Source organism: Aquarana catesbeiana, linkage group LG01 (genome assembly GCF_042186555.1).
Source record: "Aquarana catesbeiana isolate 2022-GZ linkage group LG01, ASM4218655v1, whole genome shotgun sequence".
Taxonomy (NCBI): domain Eukaryota; kingdom Metazoa; phylum Chordata; class Amphibia; order Anura; family Ranidae; genus Aquarana; species Aquarana catesbeiana.
The window spans coordinates 108,642,154-108,661,716 of record NC_133324.1 but is presented as its reverse complement, the minus strand read 5'-3'; the positions used below and the strand labels follow the sequence as shown (position 1 = coordinate 108,661,716).

The 19,563-nt window shown below is 41.1% G+C and overlaps 1 protein-coding gene across 1 annotated transcript; it reads left to right on the top strand.

Moving 5' to 3' along the window:
- Window positions 1-895: 895 nt before the first annotated feature.
- On the top strand, window positions 896-14,850 carry MCIDAS (multiciliate differentiation and DNA synthesis associated cell cycle protein). The gene is made up of 7 exons (XM_073595215.1): window positions 896-1,259; window positions 1,349-1,427; window positions 1,540-1,625; window positions 8,028-8,100; window positions 9,121-9,344; window positions 9,432-9,542; window positions 10,756-14,850. The coding sequence occupies exons 1-7, from the start codon at window positions 1,170-1,172 to the stop codon at window positions 11,221-11,223; spliced, it is 1,131 nt and encodes a 376-aa protein (XP_073451316.1). The 5' UTR covers window positions 896-1,169; the 3' UTR covers window positions 11,224-14,850.
- Window positions 14,851-19,563: the final 4,713 nt, after the last annotated feature.

The following is a 19,563-nucleotide window of genomic DNA, read 5'->3' as shown; positions in this document are numbered from 1 at the left end:
TAAATTCTGATGTACTTTATTTAGTTCTCTTTAAGTAGAAGGATTATGTATCTTGAGTTGGATACATACTCAAGAAGATTGTTGTTTCGTTGGTTGGTGGACAAGCGATCGGTCGATTTTCTAACCATGTAATCCTGCTGTAAGGGTCTGAGTGTTCATAGGTGTGAGTTAAATAAATTTGCACTTCTATGAGTTTATTTAATGGATTCTGATGCACTTTATTTAGTTCTATTTAAGTAGAAGACTTATGTATTTTGAGTTGGATACATACTCAAGAAGATTGTTTTAGATAGAAGACACATACATATTTATTATTATTACCATTATTTTCTTTGCAACATTGAGACACTTTTTGCTTTTTATCCTAATTGCACTTTTCTATTTAATGAAATGAAGCAATGTCACCCCCTCTTATAGAGCCCTATAACCCCCCTGTCATCCAGTGACTTGTTCAGGTAGGTAGATCGGTAGGTGCTGCAATGAGCGCTTCATTCTCCATCCTTGCCGCTCAATGTCCTCTTATCAGCAGCCATCAAATGACAAAAGATGACACAACAAATCCTGAATGTACAGTTAGTGATGTTTATCTAGGAGTGTAAAGTTGCCCTCTGGGGGGGGTTGTAATCTGGTGTCACTGGTAATCCCTAACACCTGTAATGAGATGTAAGCAGTCTCCCATTGTGTCCGCTTTCACTGGTGGCCCCTATGATAGTATGTGCGCTCTCCAGCCCGGGCACTGGCGGGCTCCTCTTCTCTGTCCTGCCTGCCGCTGCTAGGGACGCTTTCCCCTGGAGACCGGCACCAACCGCCGCCTGTGATTGGAGCAGAGCTGCCTGCCTGTCACAAGTTCCTATTTATCCTTATAACTGAAGTCGGTGCATTGTTTTCTGACAGTTTGCTCCATAATCCCAGCTCAGCTCCTGTATAGCTCAGCTCCAACATATCACTCTCTCTGCAATATTCCTGCAATCTTCCTGCAAAATTCCTGCATTATCCCTGCAATCTTCCTGCAAAATTCCTGCATTATCCCTGCAATCTTCCTGCAAAATTCCTGCATTATCCCTGCAATCTTCCTGCAATATTTCTGCAATCTTCCTGCAAAATTCCTGCAATATTCCTTCAATATCCCTGCAATCTTCCTGCAATCTTCCTGCAATCTTCCTGCAAGCATGCAGAACAAAAGGAAGGCGTTTGACAGGCTGTGTCCTAACAGGGTGCTGGATCTATCCAACCGGCTGAATAAAAAGCCAGAGAGGAAGGTAGGATGATAATCCTGTATTTATGATCATTATTATCCTTCTGCATCATTCAGATCCATTAACTGATAACTGTCACTCCCTGTGCACAGGTGGCAAAGCGGATTTTTGCTGAGCCCTCTGGTCCTGTGACTATCTATGTGGATCAGTCTCCCAGCGCAGTAGATGCAGGTAAATGCATATTATTTTATACGGCAATAGAGATGCCACTGCAATAGTGTCCTAAATCTGAAGTATCAGCTGCTCAAGTTTGTAACTTGCCCTCCTTCTCTTTGCCCTGCAGCTCTCTCCACCATTGACTGGCAGGACCTGGCTGATTGTAACGCTGTCATACAACAGGACACCACTAGGGGCGCGCTCGAGCAGCAGGTAACACAATGAACTTCAAAGAGAACCTGACTTTGATGTATCCAATGACTGGACACAAGCCTTGTTCATTGAAGTGTCTGATAGGTCAGCACAATTAACACCTCTCATCAACTTTAAATAAGCCTTTGAAGTTGACTAAACTGTGTAAATAGTGGGGTTTAGAGTAATGACCTGATACCATTATTTTTGTTTGTTAATGTGGTACATTTCTGCCCTATGTGCCATGTGGAAAATGTCATAATTGTGCAAAAGTGATGTTGTTTGTATATATAAGGCTGGCCATAGATGTTTAATTGTCTTGTATAATTTTCCTTTGGATTTACCAAAAAACACATAATATGTAGTCAAAACTAAACAACACCCACCTTCAATTGTATCCAATTAGGCAGGCCATTGCACTACATAGGTGAAGGTAAATCTAAGGAAAACTTTACAGAAAATTGTAAGAAAGTTGTATAATGTATGGCCAGCCTCAGGCCAACTGTGCTACTGCAATCACTAAAAAAATGCTATACACATAGTTGCATGTAGTAGAGGTTGACAGCACAAATATGAAACTGAAGATAGAAGCTGATTGGTTGCAATGCACAGCTGATCCAGATTCTGTCTTCTCCAGTTTTGATAAATCCCCCCATGGTGCTTAGTTTCCATGCATTTTAGGGCTCATTCACATGGGCATATGCGTATTGTCTTCATGGAAAGTAGGTTCTTGCTGGCAGAACTAGCAGAAGATCCAGGGTAAAAGACTCATACATGTCTTTTTTCATTGCAATGAATGACTACCAATGCATACATATATATTTTCATGCACGTTTATACGCATTTTTGTGCGTACGCGTGTAAAAATCTGCAGATTTGAGTGGCCCTAAATGCAGCCGTGTTCTACTTTTTTGTGCGGCTAAATGCAGCGCAGATTTTGCAGCTAGGCGCAGCTATGTCTATAGGCTCATTGATTACTATAGTGTTTATAGGTGTACAAAATTATACACTGTGCACATCTAGACACATTGGGGTTGATTTACTAAAACTGGAGAGTGCAAAATGTGGTGCAGCTATGCATGGTAGCCAATCAGCTTCTACTTCAGTTTGTTCATTTAATCTTTGACCAAAAAAAAAAAAAAATGGAAGCTATTTGGTTTCTGTGCAGAGCTGCACCAGATTTTGCACTCTCCAGTTTTAGAAAATCAACCCCAGTGTTTTTTCTGCTTGTGTAAATGGGCCCTTAGGCATACCTAATGCAGGGTGAGTTGGGAGTGCCATTAAAAATGATTGTCACTGCAGCAAATCTACAAGAAGCACATGCATTTTCTGCACAATATTGCGCACATTCTCCTGCTGCACATATGTGAGCAAATTGTTCCTACACTCCATTGTTACCTCTGTCAGGTGATTTTAGTAGTATGGTTGCAAAAATCACCCATGTGCATCCAGCTTAATGAATCAGGTAGAGTAAAGACATGTGCAAATATATAAAAATATGTTTGTGCTCATTGCATTGCTTTATATGAGTTTATTTCTATATTTTACTTTTACTATATTTTGTGAAAGGCAATGTGCAAAATGCAGTGATCCACAGCAGGCAGTGCATATTCCCTTACTTGGATACAGGCATAGTCATCCTAATATAAATGATGTCATTGGTCTATGGAGAATTAAGCAACTTTATCTTAAATTTCAGCAAAATTGCTCTTTGCATTCTATGGGTGACAGGTACACTTTAAATGTGATAAATATTTTGTCAATAAGGCAATGTGCAAAGTGTAGTGACCCATAGCAAGCAGTCCAGATTTATTAACCTATCATAATAAATACAGGCAGACAATATTCTTATTGGCAGCCATATACTCTATCTAGTCGATTGGTAATGTAATTTTGTCAATGACACAAAACTGTATTGGAAACTGGTGAATATATAAAGCAGAGAGTCTGACATTCACCAAACCTTCCTGGTGCATATGTTTTAAATGACAGTGATTGATTCACCCCCAATGAATACTGTATTTGATAAAAGTCACATTCACTGGTTTATAAATATGCCCCTAATGTGGTGGAAAATATGAAAAATTGAACTGTCACCAACATCAGCAAAAATTCACATCTAATATATGGAAACCAAGGGAAAGACTGCTACAGGGAAACGAGGGCTCTACCTTACAGAAGCCATTGTTTTCCTTTCCCAGAAACTAAAATATACAGCCTGATTGATTGCTATGGACAACATCTTTATGTTGCCAGGGAGAGACATACAAAAACCAGGGCTGTTGCTTACAACAACCATTCTGATTCCCTGTTACCTGTTATCTCCAGAGACTAAGACCCCATACACACTATTAGATTTTCTGCAGATTTTTGTCTTCAGATTTTCCAAAACCATATAATATGAGGTCAAACCTTAGGAGTTCCAATTTGTATGCAATCAGACAGGCCCTTGCACTTCATGGTTTTGGTAAATCTGAAGATAAAAATCTGCAGAAAATCTAATAGTGTGTATGAGGTCTAAAAGATACAACTTTACTGCTGCTATGTGCAACATCCCCATACTAGATCCAGCTTTCCTAAATCAGCCCCTATTAGTCTAGAGCAATGTGCATGATATTGTAACCCATAATAATTAGGTATACCCAGGCATTCTTGGCATTGTATCAATGACAACTGAAATGCATGTTCAATTACTCTGTGTATAGTGCAATGGGCTGTAAAGGCTGCAATATATGATACAAGTGCACACAGGTGTGAAGCACAGTATTCTATATCCAAGGCAATCTATGTGGATGTGTTGTGGAAACAGTTACCACAGAAACTATTATTCGTTATTGCCTGGTCAGACAAGTGTAATAACTGCATTGCCCTAATCCTATTTACCATAATGAATTCCCACCCATCAGACAAGGGAAGGGAGAACTAGCCAACAGCAACCAATTAGACATTGTACAGGGCAAGATCTACTAACACTGGAGAGTGCAAAGTCAGGTGCAGCTCTACATATTAACCAATCACCTTCCAGGTTTTATTGTCAAGGCTTAATAGAGCAAGCTGAAGTTAAAAGCTGTTAAAGGCTACCATGCACAGCTGCACCAGATTTTGCACTCTCCAGTTTTAGTAAAGCAGACCTGACAGTTGTACAGTGGTCAGTCCAGAAATCCAGGTTCTTTAGGGTCATACACATAATGAGCATTTTCCTATACGATGAAACCCATTCTGATCACAGGTTTTATAGGCTGCTTTATGTAAATACATTTCAATGACATGTAACAACCTTGTAAGGTCCCATGTATTATCGGAGTAGAATAGACTTAAAATGAGGACAGTTTAGTGGTTTAGTGCAAAGAAATATTTTCCAACACACAGCTGATCACATCCCATACCGACCCCATTGATAGAACAATCCACCAACTGTCATTTTGGTGCCATGATAATCCAAGTTTTATAAATGTCAGTTATTTCAGGACAGGACTTGGTGCTTTAATATACATATTTTATTCCCAATTTTCACCTTTTTCTCTGCAGTGATTCTTTAATTCATAGCCCTTTAAAACAACGGCGGTCCTTTTACTTATTAGCCCATTAAAAACGATTAATCAAACATTTTCTAAATAATAATCACTCTTAAAGCAGGATACCCATATAAAGTCTTCGATAGAAACTGTCATATTCTGACTAAAGATTCTGAGGACTTGACACCAGTTATAGTGCCTGGAAGACAGGAAAGAGCAGCTTCTGTCTGAGGCTTTTCACACAGGCACCTTGTTTCAGGACAAGTTCCTTTTAAGCGAAAATGTGATCTGTCATCCAATGCACAGCAAACACACAGCTTGCCCTGCCCCATGTTAGTGTAAACGTTGATTGTGTGTATAGTATATATAAAACTGGCAATGTTAGCGAGTGCCAGTGATCTGCTCCAAGCACAATGACTGGCCCGAAATAGGCTTGGCAGCTGTTGTGTGGGTTTTGCAATCATTGCCATTAACTTCTGCCCTCTCCCAACATGTAGCCAGTACACTGTATACACTGCCCTTCTCTATATATAGACCTTGGCACTCCTGCCATGGGGGTTGCATAATGCACTGCCACTTCCAGTATGTTTGGAGTTGGATTAGGGTGAGAATTCAGTTATATTACAAGCTCTGTGCCAAGTCCACTCCTAGACAGGGCAGTACTATATGTGACAGTTTATACACATTGCTAACTGTCACTTACTGGGATATGGACAGGTTCTTTCTAAAAGGAAGACAACCCATCACCTGCTCTACCCAAAACTTCTGATGTGATCAGGTATTGGAATTAAAGGAAAAATCTAGGACAGGAGCACAATGGCCTTGTTTAGTAGTAGTAGGACCATGCATCTACAGAATAAGTATACTTATCCATACAGGGTACGATAAAACTGAACGATCAGTGTTGGATTTAACTAAATAATCCATGGGACATTGACCAAGAGAGGCAAAAATGGCATGGCTGCGATGAGAGACAGTGACTGATTTAATTAACCAGTAGATTGGTTTTGGCCGAAAAAACATTGATGGTAAAGGATTGATCAACAATATTTTTTCTCTACACCCTTGTGATTAACTTATGATCAATCTACATTTTAAGTTAGCCATACATAGAAAATCGTTCGATTACGCAGCAAAATTCAGACATGAAGGATCTTTCTTTTAGCATAAAAGTTTGCATTTCGAGAATCGAATTGTGCCCACTAACGTTTCTAAAGTCGAATGATGGGGCTTATCTAACTCTTTTTCGAACGATTTTCTACCCATGTATGGCCAGCTTAAGAGCACCAAAAATTCCATTGATTACCCCTGTATAATCTTTTTTTTTCCCACCGCAGCCAATCAAATTGGGTGGATTGAAACAGTCACTCTCTTTCGCTCATAACTACCCATTGCCATTTTTGTCTAGTTTGATCGATGTCCGATTTAAAAAAATGATCAAATTTGCCATTGATCAATTATCGATCTTTCAGTATATCCCACCCTGTATGGCAGACATTAAGGTGGCCACAGACCCTTCAATCTCATTGTACATTCTACAATTTACATTAAAGTCTAGCAATATGAGCACAAATCTAGACAATCCATTCAATTTATTTCCAATAGCATTTGACATTAAATGACATAGTTGTTGGTAGATCTAAAGGCGATTGTACAATCAGCCTGTACACTGTGTATGGTGTATGGTTCAGCTTTAGCATTAACTGCTAGCGATTCTAATAACAGGACCATATCACGGTGCAATGAAACATTTGCCATTTTATAGGCTTATTTATTAAAAAGTTTAATCCAACTGGAAATGGATCTGGGATATGCAGAGAGCTGTCTGCATCCCAATTTATCAGAACAAGTGGGTGACTAATGTCTCCACCATCAATCCAAATCTGCAATGCCAGCTGTGGGTAGATTGTCTCTCTTGTAAATCTTCGTTATTGATTTTCTAAATAAAAGGAGCCTATTTAATTAGAAAAGTGGAGGATAGTAAAATGTGAAACTGTTTTCAACGTTGATACCCAATCATGTGCTGATGATTTTCCTTTATTTCCTCCCACATAACCGAGTGTTCACATCACCTCTTCACCTTATTCATTAACATTCACTTTGCAAACTAAACAGCCTCTTTAGTAAATCAGCACCATAATGTCATTATTCCAGGCAAATAACTGTATAAGTGTCATCTTAGCACCTGTATTTAGTCATCACCCCCCAAGCTGCTGGCAAGGCATGCTGACACTTGTAGTGCCCCATCATCTGGAGAGGGCAAGGGCCAATAACTGCTCCAAAGAACTTAATACAATAAACTAGTTTGAATCATCCCAATGTAACTATTTATTTATAATGGTTGGGATGGCTGGGCAGAGGTGTAAAGTGTAGGTAACCCTGCTAATAGAGGGACAATGGCTGTCCTGAATAGGCTCTTGGTGATCAGTTCTTTGTGTATCAGTACAATTAATGGGAGGCTCCCTAATCTCACATTGTGTACATGCCCCCCCCCCCCCTCCACCAGGCACTCTGTTTGGCCCTAGGCTCTGCAAACTGCAGCAGGCAGCCTGGGTTAATCTGTCACTGAACTCTGAGGAATGTGGCTTTGTGAAGGCCGCTGATTGGCCCAACGGCCTCCAATCATCTGCAGGCATAGGATGTATAGGGGCAGCCCAGGCTGGTTCTTCCTCCTATACACCTGCTGCTGCTGCTGTTGGGATCTCCACCTGTATTATAGCGCACCCAGCTCCATCCACACCGCACACCGCTCTCTGCAGCCTGGCCATGGCAGTGCAAGCATGCCACTTCCCCTTCCCACCCTATGGATATGAGCAGCAGGTAGGAGGCTGGCTGGGGGGTCACCTACAATCATCTTACTACCTACCTTCACTTTACCTGTCTTCTCACCTGTCCTTGTCTGTTACAGGCTCACTGCATGCCAGGGACACCCGACTTCGACCTGCAGGACTTCAGGGATGCTGTGGACAACTTCATCGCAGGTGAGTCTGTCTGATCTGTATGTAGTGCATGCTCTGGGGGACCACAAGGCGCAGCGTGCCCTGTCCTGTATAACAGGCTGTGTGCGATGTGTTGCCATATACAGTATATAGAGGACCTTCCTTTACCGGGAAATGGATCTACTGACAGCAGATCTGTATTGTCTGCATTGTATTCTAGTATTTTCTTCATTGTATTAGAGTCATTTCCCTATTTGTTTTCTTTACGGATCAAAATAGATTTTTTTAAAATACAAATGTGGCAAAAGATATAAAAATAAGTAATTATTAGGCTATTATTATTATTCTTTATGTTTTTCTACACATCTATGTATGAGACCTATCTACGGTATATATTTATATGAATACATTTCCAAAGTGATATTTAAATCTATCTATCTATCTATCTATCTATCTATCTATCTATCTATCTATCTATCTATCTATCTATCTATCTATTTATCTATCTCATATTAGTATCTTTTTTTATACAGCACTTGTATCTACCCGTCTATCCATCTAATCAGTCTATTTATCTTATATTAATATTGAATGCTTTGAAAACGATGTTTGATGCTTCATATGTAGATATGTGTCCTCTTTTTATATACAGCACTTGGAAAAATCTATCTATCTATCTATCTATCTATCTATCTATCTATCTATCTATCTATCTATCTATCTATCGATCTATCATCCATATATCTATATAGTTTAATATCTATCTATCTATCTATCTATCTATCTATCTATCTATCTATCTATCTATCTATCTATCTATAATCCATATATCTATATAGTTTAATATCTATCTATCTATCTATCTATCTATCTATCTATCTATCTATCTATCTATCTATCTATCTATAATCCATATATCTATATAGTTTAATATCTATCTATCTATCTATCTATCTATCTATCTATCTATCTATCTATCTATCTATCTATCTATCTATCTATCTATCTATCTATCTATCTATCTATCTATCATTATGACCGAATATTTGAATTTCTTTACAGATCAGTCCTCCCATATGCAGACTGGACTGGGCAGTGCAGACTTCCAGCTGCCCCCCTGTGAGGTGTCTGTGTTTGACCAGTGCCTGGCACCTGCTGTTCACTCTCAGCCATGCCAGCTCATGCCCATTAACGTGCAGCCCCTCCCCAGCACAGAGCAGTACTGGAGGGATATGGCAGATCACAATCACAAAGCTCTGGGGGATGCCTTGGTGCAGAACAATCAGGTATGTCCCATCTGGATCAGATCTGTCTGTCTATATATGTCATGCAATCAGATAACATCGCTCACTAATTGCTTCTTTCCATTGTAGCTGCATGTGACCTTGAATGAGAAACAAGAGGAGATCGATTCACTTAAAGAGAAAAACGTTCAGCTCAAAGAACTTGCAGATCAGGCGAATCACTTGGCCTCTGTACTTGATGTAAGCATTTGACCATTACCTGCAATTTGAGGCTCTGCCAGCAGAGGGCGCCCGAGTATTATTTCTTGTAGACAATTACTTGAGAGTAAACCTGTTCATCCTTTACATCATATTTTATTCTTTTTGTTCTATAGTTTAGAATATATTGCCTAAATGTTAAGGCAGAGTTCCAGGCATTTTGTTTTAGTTTTGGATAGAGTAGGGAGGGGTTAGGTTTAAATTGCTGTGACCCCATTTGTATAATTTTCCATCACTCCCTGTTTCATTGACTGGGGCCAGAGAACAAGATAGTCCTCTTTTACCAGTAGGGATGCCACTTGCTTGGTAAAGAGGAATTAATTGCAAATGATATTAGAAAGAAAAAGTTGCTAAGATCTATATTTCTGGTAACCTTATATATTGGTGACCCCCATTCCCTTGCTATCTTGTGCTGATGTCACAGGTATTGAATGTTGAGAGAAATACCCCCAGTGGTGTCACCAGGGCTGCTGATCAAAATAACAGGGCCCCGTACAGCCTACCTAACAGGGCCTCCCTCTTCCGAAAATATCAAATATTTTTGCTAAAATGCAACGCCCGTAATGCTTGGCTTTGCAGCCATGGCAGAAATTAAACCCTCGTTGAATAAGACCCATTCAAGTGAATAGAGGCACAAAGGCAATACCTGCACCCCCACAGTGAGCGATCAGTACCGATCTCTCACTGTGTTCATCCAGGGTGGTGTGTTTATTTAGGATGGTGAGCCCTCCTGCTCCCCATCCTGAAAAAACCCGCCTGTGTGCCCTCAGCAGCTGCCAGCAGGAGAGAAGAGGAGAGAAAATGGCAGCACTGCAGAGAAAAGGGGCACATAGGTCCCAGCTAGCAGGGGGAAGGGGGTGTAGATACTAGAACTGATCCCCCTGCAGTGCAGCAGGAGGAAGAAAAAAGAAAAATAGAAGCTGCCAACACTGCACAAGAGTCACACGTGTCAGCAATAAGGCAGTATTACTGGCCCTCCTGCTTGGCAGGAGCGGGGCCCCCCATTTGCACTGATGAGGCCTGGGCCCAGTACACAGGAGGGCTGGCTGTACTGCCTTATAAGCAGCCCTGGGTGTCACAGCCAACATTAAAAATTCCTCTTTTCCTTAGGATAATTAAAACCTTTTGGATGAAGTTGGGCTAATCTTAGTAGAATATTTCTTGTAGTAAATCAATTATGTTCTGTGATTTGCAGAAGCTGATGAGTCACCGGTCTAAATGCATTTCCAAGCTCTCCTCTGATGGTGTCCTGACAAGACCACCAGTTAAAAGAAACCTGGAGGAGTTTTTTCAGCAGAGCAGTGATCCGGAATGCAATCAAGTGGATGAAATATTGCGAGAGATCTCTAAGAAATGCAATGCTGCCCTGATGGGACATGACTACACTGAAGCCAAGCGACCCAAGCTACAGTCTGATGACCCCATGGACTGCCTGGATGAGGATTCTTCAAGGATAAAAATGTGTGGAGCCTTTCATGGACTAAAGACATCCACAGGTCACAGCACATTGAACTTATGTGACACTAACTTAGAAGAAGATGTCTCCTTCAGGACCTCCATCAAAGACCACGCTACTATCCGAACCCTTGCCTTCCCCCAGGGAAATGCTTTTACCATCAGGACCAGTGGTGGGGGATATAAATTTAGATGGGTCCCCAACTGAATTTAAATGCATTCAGCTAACTACACTTCCAGAATTACAAAGACTGCTTGCAGCTTGTGTTGCTATAAGTCTGGACTACCACTAGGGGGTGGACAATACTCATTATAGTCTCAGGGTAACTGAGTCTCTCTACATGACTATTTCATTGGGCATTCCTATTCAGAGCAAATCTATCACATGTGGCAGGACTGCAGTGTTGTAGAGCAGACTAAAAAAATGCTTTTACATTTTTTAAAATCATTTTGTTATTAGCAAGCAATTTGCAGTTAAATGTCAACAATCCTGATAGCTTCAATTTTAATCTATAGCAGAAAGCTTAAAAAAGGAAAAGCAAACTTTATATTAACACTGCCCAAACATACCTCATTTCCTTGGCCTTCCCCCATATCCCGATGTGCAGCCATTAATCTCTGTAGCAGTTTGCTGTCTACTTTCCTGTGCATGCGCTGGATGCAGAGCTGAAAGTCTTTACTTACAAGCATTAGAGGTGTGGTTAATATACCAGGCATCCTTTAAAACTTCTGTGTACCTGGCACTGCAGGTAGACATTCAAAATGACCATATGCTGTAATAATACGGGCTTGGATCTACGGGCTTTGGGCTTGTGTTGATGGGTTAAGGTAGCCCGTTTTTAGGTGCATTATAGTTGCATTTGAAATCAATTTGAGATGCTGCTGAGATCATTCACATTTGAAAGCAGTTGACCTCCATCTGAGCTGCATTTAATTGCCTCTAAGCTGCATCAACCTGTTTTGAAAAGCTTTTGCATTCCCATTGACTTGCATGGGTAGAGATGACGTTCTGAACAAGCAAAAGTCTGTTGACATGGTCCCTAATTTAGACATTTAGAGTTGGGACAGTAAATAAACCTGTCACTAAACTCACCTCATTCTTTCATCACCTAAAAATTACGTTATTAGTAGTTTAGAACACAAGTCAAGGCCTAACTCCACTTTTGTTGAAAAAAAAAATAATATTGTAAGGATTTTAACAAACTGTTGCAGATTCCTAACTTTTTCTGTCTCCCTTTGGAGACTGATTCCTGCATTGTCTGCGTCCATTCTGCATCTTAGTGAAGACATCTGAGAAACTGAGTGAGTCAATCACACAAGCAGGAAATTACATTCCTGGGGGCTTTTCCTAAACCGAAGGTTTAGGGTACACTCACACTGAGGCGCTTTTCAGGCGTTTTAGCGCTAAAAATAGTGCCTGTAAAGTGCCTGAAAAGCGCCTCTCATGCCTCCCCAGTGTGTGAAGCTCAAGTGCTGTCAAAGTGGGGTGGTGCGCTTGCAGCACGGGAAAAAAAAAGTCCTGCAAGCAGAATCTTTGGGGCGGTGCGGGAGCGTTGTATACACTGCTCCCAAAACGCCCTGCCCATTGAAATGAATGGGCAGCGCTGCCGAAACACCTGCAAAGGGCTTTGGCATCGCCGCAACACAGGTGCTTTTAACCCTTTCTTCGGTCGCTAGTGGGGGTTAAAATCACCCCGCTAGTGGCCGAAAAGCGCCGCTATAACAGTTGTATAACGCCGCTAAAACTAGCGGCAATTTAACACTAACGCCGGCACCGCCCCAGTGTGAAAGTACCCTTACAGAGCGCATCCAGGTTGCCATATTGAATTGAATTTTATTACAGTTTTAGAAAATTAGGGTGGCTCCAGTTTGAAATGAAAAGGTCATTATTAATATAAAATTGGGAAATGACTTGTGTAGCATTGAATACGCTTTTTTTGTTTAACAAAAGTGGAGTTTTCCTTTAACATAACAGTATCCAGATGCCCAGTTCACTAGTAAGTTACTCAGCTCCATTCTCTAAACAATTGGCGTGGCCAGAAGATAATGTAGAAGGATGACAGATACTTTGGGAAGAGAATACCTACTAACATTGACTGCACATAACACAAGCCTGTGTTCACCAGTATTACAAAGAACTCCTCGGACTCTGTATAACTCTGTAGAGCTGCTTCACATTGCATCACCTGTCCATATGTAAGTAAGACATCCATTGCAAAGCTAAACCAATGCCAATCAACTCTCTTCAACTCTCTTAAGCTGGACATAGATGGATTGAAATTCAGCCAGGTCAGCAGGAAGTAGCCAATTTTTGATTCATCTATGGCTGTTCCTACTCAACAGAAGTTGAACTAACAATCAACTTCTCTCGAACGAGACTGTTGGAAAGCTGTCATTTGATCAGTGGCTGCAGCCAATCAGCTCCAGCATTGATCAGTGTATTCTGGCAGTGGAGGAGTCTCCACTGTCACAATACAATTGCACAGCAGGGAGGATTCCTCTATCCACCTTGCTTGTGTGGATCAGGGAATCAGGTTTTTTTTTCCAATAAACCCCCTAATCAAAAAAAAAAAAAAATTATCTATGGCCAGCTGAGAGCATGACTCTCATAGGAAACACAGGATGACCATACAAGACCTCATGTATAAGTAGCTCTCAATGAACAGTGTGTATTGCCCAATGCAGCCAGGCAGGTTGTGCCTTTCATCCCTGCAGAGCAGGTTAGGCAATGAAAGAGAAGGGTTAACAGGTGGCTATTACATTTAATATATATATATTTTTTAATGAACAAGTTAGGACTTATTTATTAAGCCTAGGTTCACACTATGAATCACACAGAACCCCATCGCATTCCTGTACAATTCACATGCAGTTCAGTGTGGTGCAATTTGAGCCCATTCTGCACCAAAGTCGTGTATGCAGCAATTTTGGGAACACTTGCAACCAGATTGCATGGTTGTTTTGTACCATGAGTTGGCAAGCGCACTGGGTTTGCGACCTGAATTTGGGGTGTTGTTAAGATTGCACTGACACCCACTGCAGATCACAAGGGCAGTGCAATTTAAATGTGATGCAGGAAACGCACGGATCATGGGTTTCCCCGCATAGCATTTCAGTGTGAACTGAAACTGTGTAAATAATATGTGCTGTGCATAACTAGAATTATTTTTGAAGGACAAAAGATGAATGATATATGGTTGTTGTACCATTGCATTCATTAGACCCTGATTGTATATCTAAAGAAGAACTAATTAGGTCAATAATAAATGTGTTCTTCTCTAATCTGGATAAGGACGGAATTTATTAGACTTTCTATATGTTTTAATTGTCAGTGCAGCTATGTGCACCAGCCATGGACAGTCAAGGGACATGACTTAGCAGAAAGAGGACTCCAAGACTTGTATGCCATGTTGGGGACATTTTTTAGGTGTCTAGCATGCTGGAGTTATAGTAAAATGTTGAGCCCGGGGCTGATTGCCCGGTACCCACAGCGATCTATCATACTCAAGTACTATTAAGTAGGCAAAACCTATTTTTATTTCAATAGTATTGGGACTGATTAAAGCCCCGGTTGTTTTTGCTTTAGCCATCTGTGCCCCATTGGAGAGATTTCCTTTCACATCCTGTTCTCTAAACATAACAGAAAGTTAAAGGAAATCTCTTCACTATGAGGAAAATCCCCTTAGGCATCTTTCCCTAGAAAAAGCATCCCCATTGGAAGATTTTCCCTCTACTACTGTTCTGGTGATGATTCTAAATGTTCAATGTTTCCATACTATTAGTCTCTGTGACCAGCACAGATAGAGATAATAAATCTCCCTAGCAGGGCCACACACAGAGCAATACAAATCTGCCGGGGGGGGGGGGGGTGTCTAATCTCTTGCTACTCTTTCCAAAATCAAAAAAGTTTTGAGTTAAGATAGTTTGAGCTAATAAACAACAAAAGCTGCCACAATTACATACAGATAAGGAACACAAGTGCTTATGTTAGCCTTTTTTTATGAATTGGTTAAAATGTTGTTGGATTACAGCCATTGATTTATAAAGGACACTATCTGGACACTATTCAAAATCATTCATGGTACTGATAAAATGTATACTTTTTATACTCCTTTAACACACTTTATTGGAAGAAATAATGCTGCTGCTTGGTACATAATACAATTGTAGTAACAGAAGTCCAGGTTGACTTCTATTCATGTGTTGTAAATATGTTTTAATTGTAAAAAGAAAATGTAATATAAATGTTTACTGTAACTTAAGGTTGCCATTGTATTTTTACTTTTATGATAATTTTTTGAGAGTACAATATTTTCTATTTTACAAATTGTTAAAAATGTTTTATAAGTAAAACTATTTATATACAATACCCCTGCTTGTTTTGCTGTGTTCATATAAGGTGTTTCATACATTGTTTTGCTGTAGCTATTGTAATATGGACAGCCCGAGGTCGTTGTGAAAGTAAATAGTCTTTATTGGTCTAGCAAAATGGGTAAACACAAATATCTTTCTTCAGTAACTGTAAAGGCAAAGAGTTCATAGTCCTGGTATAAGACCTGTCTCCATTGAAGGTGGGTTAACCCTTTTGGGACTAAAGTCCATGTAATCAGGGTTTAGAGGCTCTTTCCCACGCTGAGTCTCCAAATTCTGGGTTTTCAAATGAGGACTTACCAATTCCAAAGAGTACTGAAATTAGTCCGCTCCTCTGTGACTGGACCACCATGAGTGAGAACCTCTGTGTTCTAAAATTGTCCCTTGAACTAAAAGGACCACAACCCAAATAATGTGGAAATACAGTATCTCACACCCCTCACATTTTTGTAAATATTTTATATTATCTTTTCATATGACAACACTGAAGAAATGACACTTTGCTACATCCTGGGACGTGTGATGCAGATTGTGGGCGGTGATGTGGTGGCCATCTTAGTGGTTTGAAACGCTGGACGTTTCTACTTGCCTGTTTTACCTACATTAAATGTGAGTGGATCCATTTTTATCTTCAAAAAATTGGTTTGTATCGATCATTGCGCAATGAGCGTTCCTTTCTATTCTTATATATATGTGGATGCTGGAGCTTGCCTGCAGTAGGTCTTTTCTGGATGTGGAGAGATCCCCTTACCCTTAATGGTCTTACATGAGGTTGAGCAGCTTTAACCGCATGTGGAGTGGAACAGTGTTTGTAGGAAGGATGATGCCGCTATTCAGTACAAGTGTATACCCCATACACTGAGGGTAAGAGTTAGTACTATTGGGTGATGGTGATGGTCTATCTTTCCTTCCATATATGAAGACACCTTAAAGGGACTTTATGCTGATCGATCAAATGTTTTTTGATGAATTTTATTATTGATTTTTATTTTTAAGCGCTACACTTCCTTTTCCATTTCTTTCAATTGTACCAAGCAATCTAGTGTTAGCAGCTTTTTATTTTTTGCATTTTATTATTTATTTCCTTTGTATCTGGCGCAACAAATCCCTGTACTTAGTGGGGATCTATGCGTTTTTTTTTCAACCTGTTGTTTGTGTATGCTCAGCTTTAGCTGGAGTCTGGATTCAATTCCTAGTGTATCCAAATCTACTAGTACTTTCAACACGCCCGTCCTCCCACACTGACAATGCGGTTTTCCTAAGGTCTCTCTGGTGTTCCTTCATCCAGAGTGGGGGCGCTTCAATGTAGGAGGTGTGTTACTTGCTAGATCACCAGGTGAAAACAGAGGGAGAAGAGCCTAGAAAAAAAAAAATGTAATGCAGCTACCATATCTAATAAGTGGTAAGTTGTAATATATTACATTTTTGGGTTTGCGTTTATTACCGCTGTAGGCTGGATGACCACTAAACCAATGCTGCATCAAAGCAAAGCTAATCAGAACTCATATTCTACGTATGAAATATCTCTCGGACTGAAAGCGGTGTGGGTAGATCACACGGACTTATCTAACGAAGCAGAGTTTAAGTAAAAGGTATAAAGGAATGTGCCGACGTGTGTTTACTCTACACCTGTCACTCTAAAACACAGGTGCATAACACTCTCCTACTGGAAAGCAACACAAATACATCCAGAACACACAAGTTAGCACTTTGATGTTTGTAAAATGGTGTCACTGAGTGATACTCTGAACGTGTACATAAGGAAAATGTATTCTCTCTATTTAATGACTAACTTTTTTTCTATATAGGTCAAGTGCTGGAGAATGGGGAGGGAAACTATCACTAGTTTTTTAAAAAAAAAAGAAAATTGTGCATGATTTTCTTCATTTTCTTCATGATTTTCAGTCCCCAGCCCATCAAGAGTTAATCTCACATGACCTGAAAAGAGGTTGCACATACTGGTTGGAAAAAACCATCAGCCAAAACCTTTTTTTTTAAAGTGGTTGTAATGCATTATCTGTATTAAGGTAAAAAAAAAAAACCTTCTACAGTGAGGGAAAAAAGTATTTGATCCCCTGCTGATTTTGTACATTTTGCCCACTGACAAAGAAATGATCAGTCTATAATTTTAATGGTGGGTTTTTTTTTAACAGTGAGAGACAGAATAACAACAAAGATATCCATAAAAAACGCATTTCAAAAAAGTTATAAATAGATTTTCATTTTAATGACTACAATAAGTATTTGATCCCCTATCAATCAGCAAGATTTCTGGCTTCTATACAGGTAATGAGCTGAGATTAGGAGCACTCTCTTAAAGGGAGTGCTCCTAATCTTAGCTTGTTACCTGTATAAAAGACATCTGTCCACAGAAGCAGTCAATCAGATTCCAATCTCCCCACTATGGCCAAGACCAAAGAGCTGTCCAAGGATGTCAGGGACAAGATTGTAGACCTACACAAGGCTGGAATGGGCTACAAGACCATCACCAAGCAGGTAGGTGAGAGGGTGACAACAGTTGGTGCGATTATTTGCAAATAGAATAAACACAAGATAACTGTCAATCTTCCTTGGTCTTGGGCTCCATGCAAGATCTCACCTCATGGAGTTTCAATGAAAATTAGACTGAAATTAGACTGAAAATTAAAAACAAAAACAAAAAAAACATCAATTGCAGTGTCACTGTGCCATGAAACGCAGCCACTGTGCCCATCAAACGCAGCCACTGTGCCCATCAAATGCTGCCACTGTGCCATCAAATGCTGCCACTGTGCCATCAAATGCTCCCACTGTGCCCATCAAATGCTCCCACTGTGCCCATCAAAGGCTGCCACTGTGCCATCAAATGCTCCCACTGTGCCCATCAAATGCTCCCACTGTGCCATCAAATGCTCCCACTGTGCCCATCAAATGCTCCCACTGTGCCATCAAATGCTCCCACTGTGCCCATCAAATGCTGCCACTGTGCCATCAAATGCTCCCACTGTGCCCATCAAATGCTCCCACTGTGCCATCAAATGCTCCCACTGTGCCCATCAAATGCTCCCACTGTGCCCATCAAATGCTGCCACTGTGCCATCAAATGCTCCCACTGTGCCCATCAAATGCTCCCACTGTGCCCATCAAATGCTGCCACTGTGCCATCAAATGCTCCCACTGTGCCCATCAAATGCTGCCACTGTGCCATCAAATGCTGCCACTGTGCCATCAAATGCTCCCACTGTGCCCATCAAATGCTCCCACTGTGCCCATCAAAGGCTGCCACTGTGCCATCAAATGCTCCCACTGTGCCCATCAAATGCTCCCACTGTGCCATCAAATGCTCCCACTGTGCCCATCAAATGCTCCCACTGTGCCATCAAATGCTCCCACTGTGCCCATCAAATGCTGCCACTGTGCCATCAAATGCTCCCACTGTGCCCATCAAATGCTCCCACTGTGCCATCAAATGCTCCCACTGTGCCCATCAAATGCTCCCACTGTGCCCATCAAATGCTGCCACTGTGCCATCAAATGCTCCCACTGTGCCCATCAAATGCTCCCACTGTGCCCATCAAATGCTGCCACTGTGCCATCAAATGCTCCCACTGTGCCCATCAAATGCTCCCACTGTGCCATCAAAAGCTCCCACTGTGCCCATCAAATGCTCCCACTGTGCCCATCAAATGCTGCCACTGTGCCCATCAAATGCTGCCACTGTGCCCATCAAATGCTGCCACTGTGCCCATCAAATGCTCCCACTGTGCCCATCGAATGCTACCACTGTGCCCATCAAATGCTCCCACTGTGCCCATCAAATGCTCCCACTGTGCCCATCAAATGCTGCCACTGTGCCATCAAATGCTCCCACTGTGCCCATCAAATGCTCCCACTGTGCCATCAAAAGCTCCCATGTGCCCATCAAATGCTCCCACTGTGCCATCAAATGCTGCCACTGTGCCCATCAAATGCTCCCACTGTGCCCATCAAATGCTGCCACTGTGCCCATCAAATGCTCCCACTGTGCCCATCGAATGCTACCACTGTGCCCATCAAATGCTGCCACTGTGCCATCAAATGCTCCCACTGTGCCCATCAAATGCTCCCACTGTGCCCATCAAATGCTGCCACTGTGCCCATCAAATGCTCCCACTGTGCCCATCGAATGCTACCACTGTGCCCATCGAATGCTACCACT

What these genes read in the sequence shown, in the direction of transcription:
- MCIDAS (XM_073595215.1), top strand. Translation starts at nt 1,170, where the DNA reads ATGCAGAACAAAAGGAAGGCGTTTGACAGGCTGTGTCCTAACAGGGTG. An exon ending in TCCCAGCGCAGTAGATGCAG is followed by an intron (nt 1,428 to 1,539) that starts GTAAATGCATAT and finishes TTTGCCCTGCAG; the next exon opens with CTCTCTCCACCATTGACTGG. An exon ending in ACTTGGCCTCTGTACTTGAT is followed by an intron (nt 9,543 to 10,755) that starts GTAAGCATTTGA and finishes TGTGATTTGCAG; the next exon opens with AAGCTGATGAGTCACCGGTC.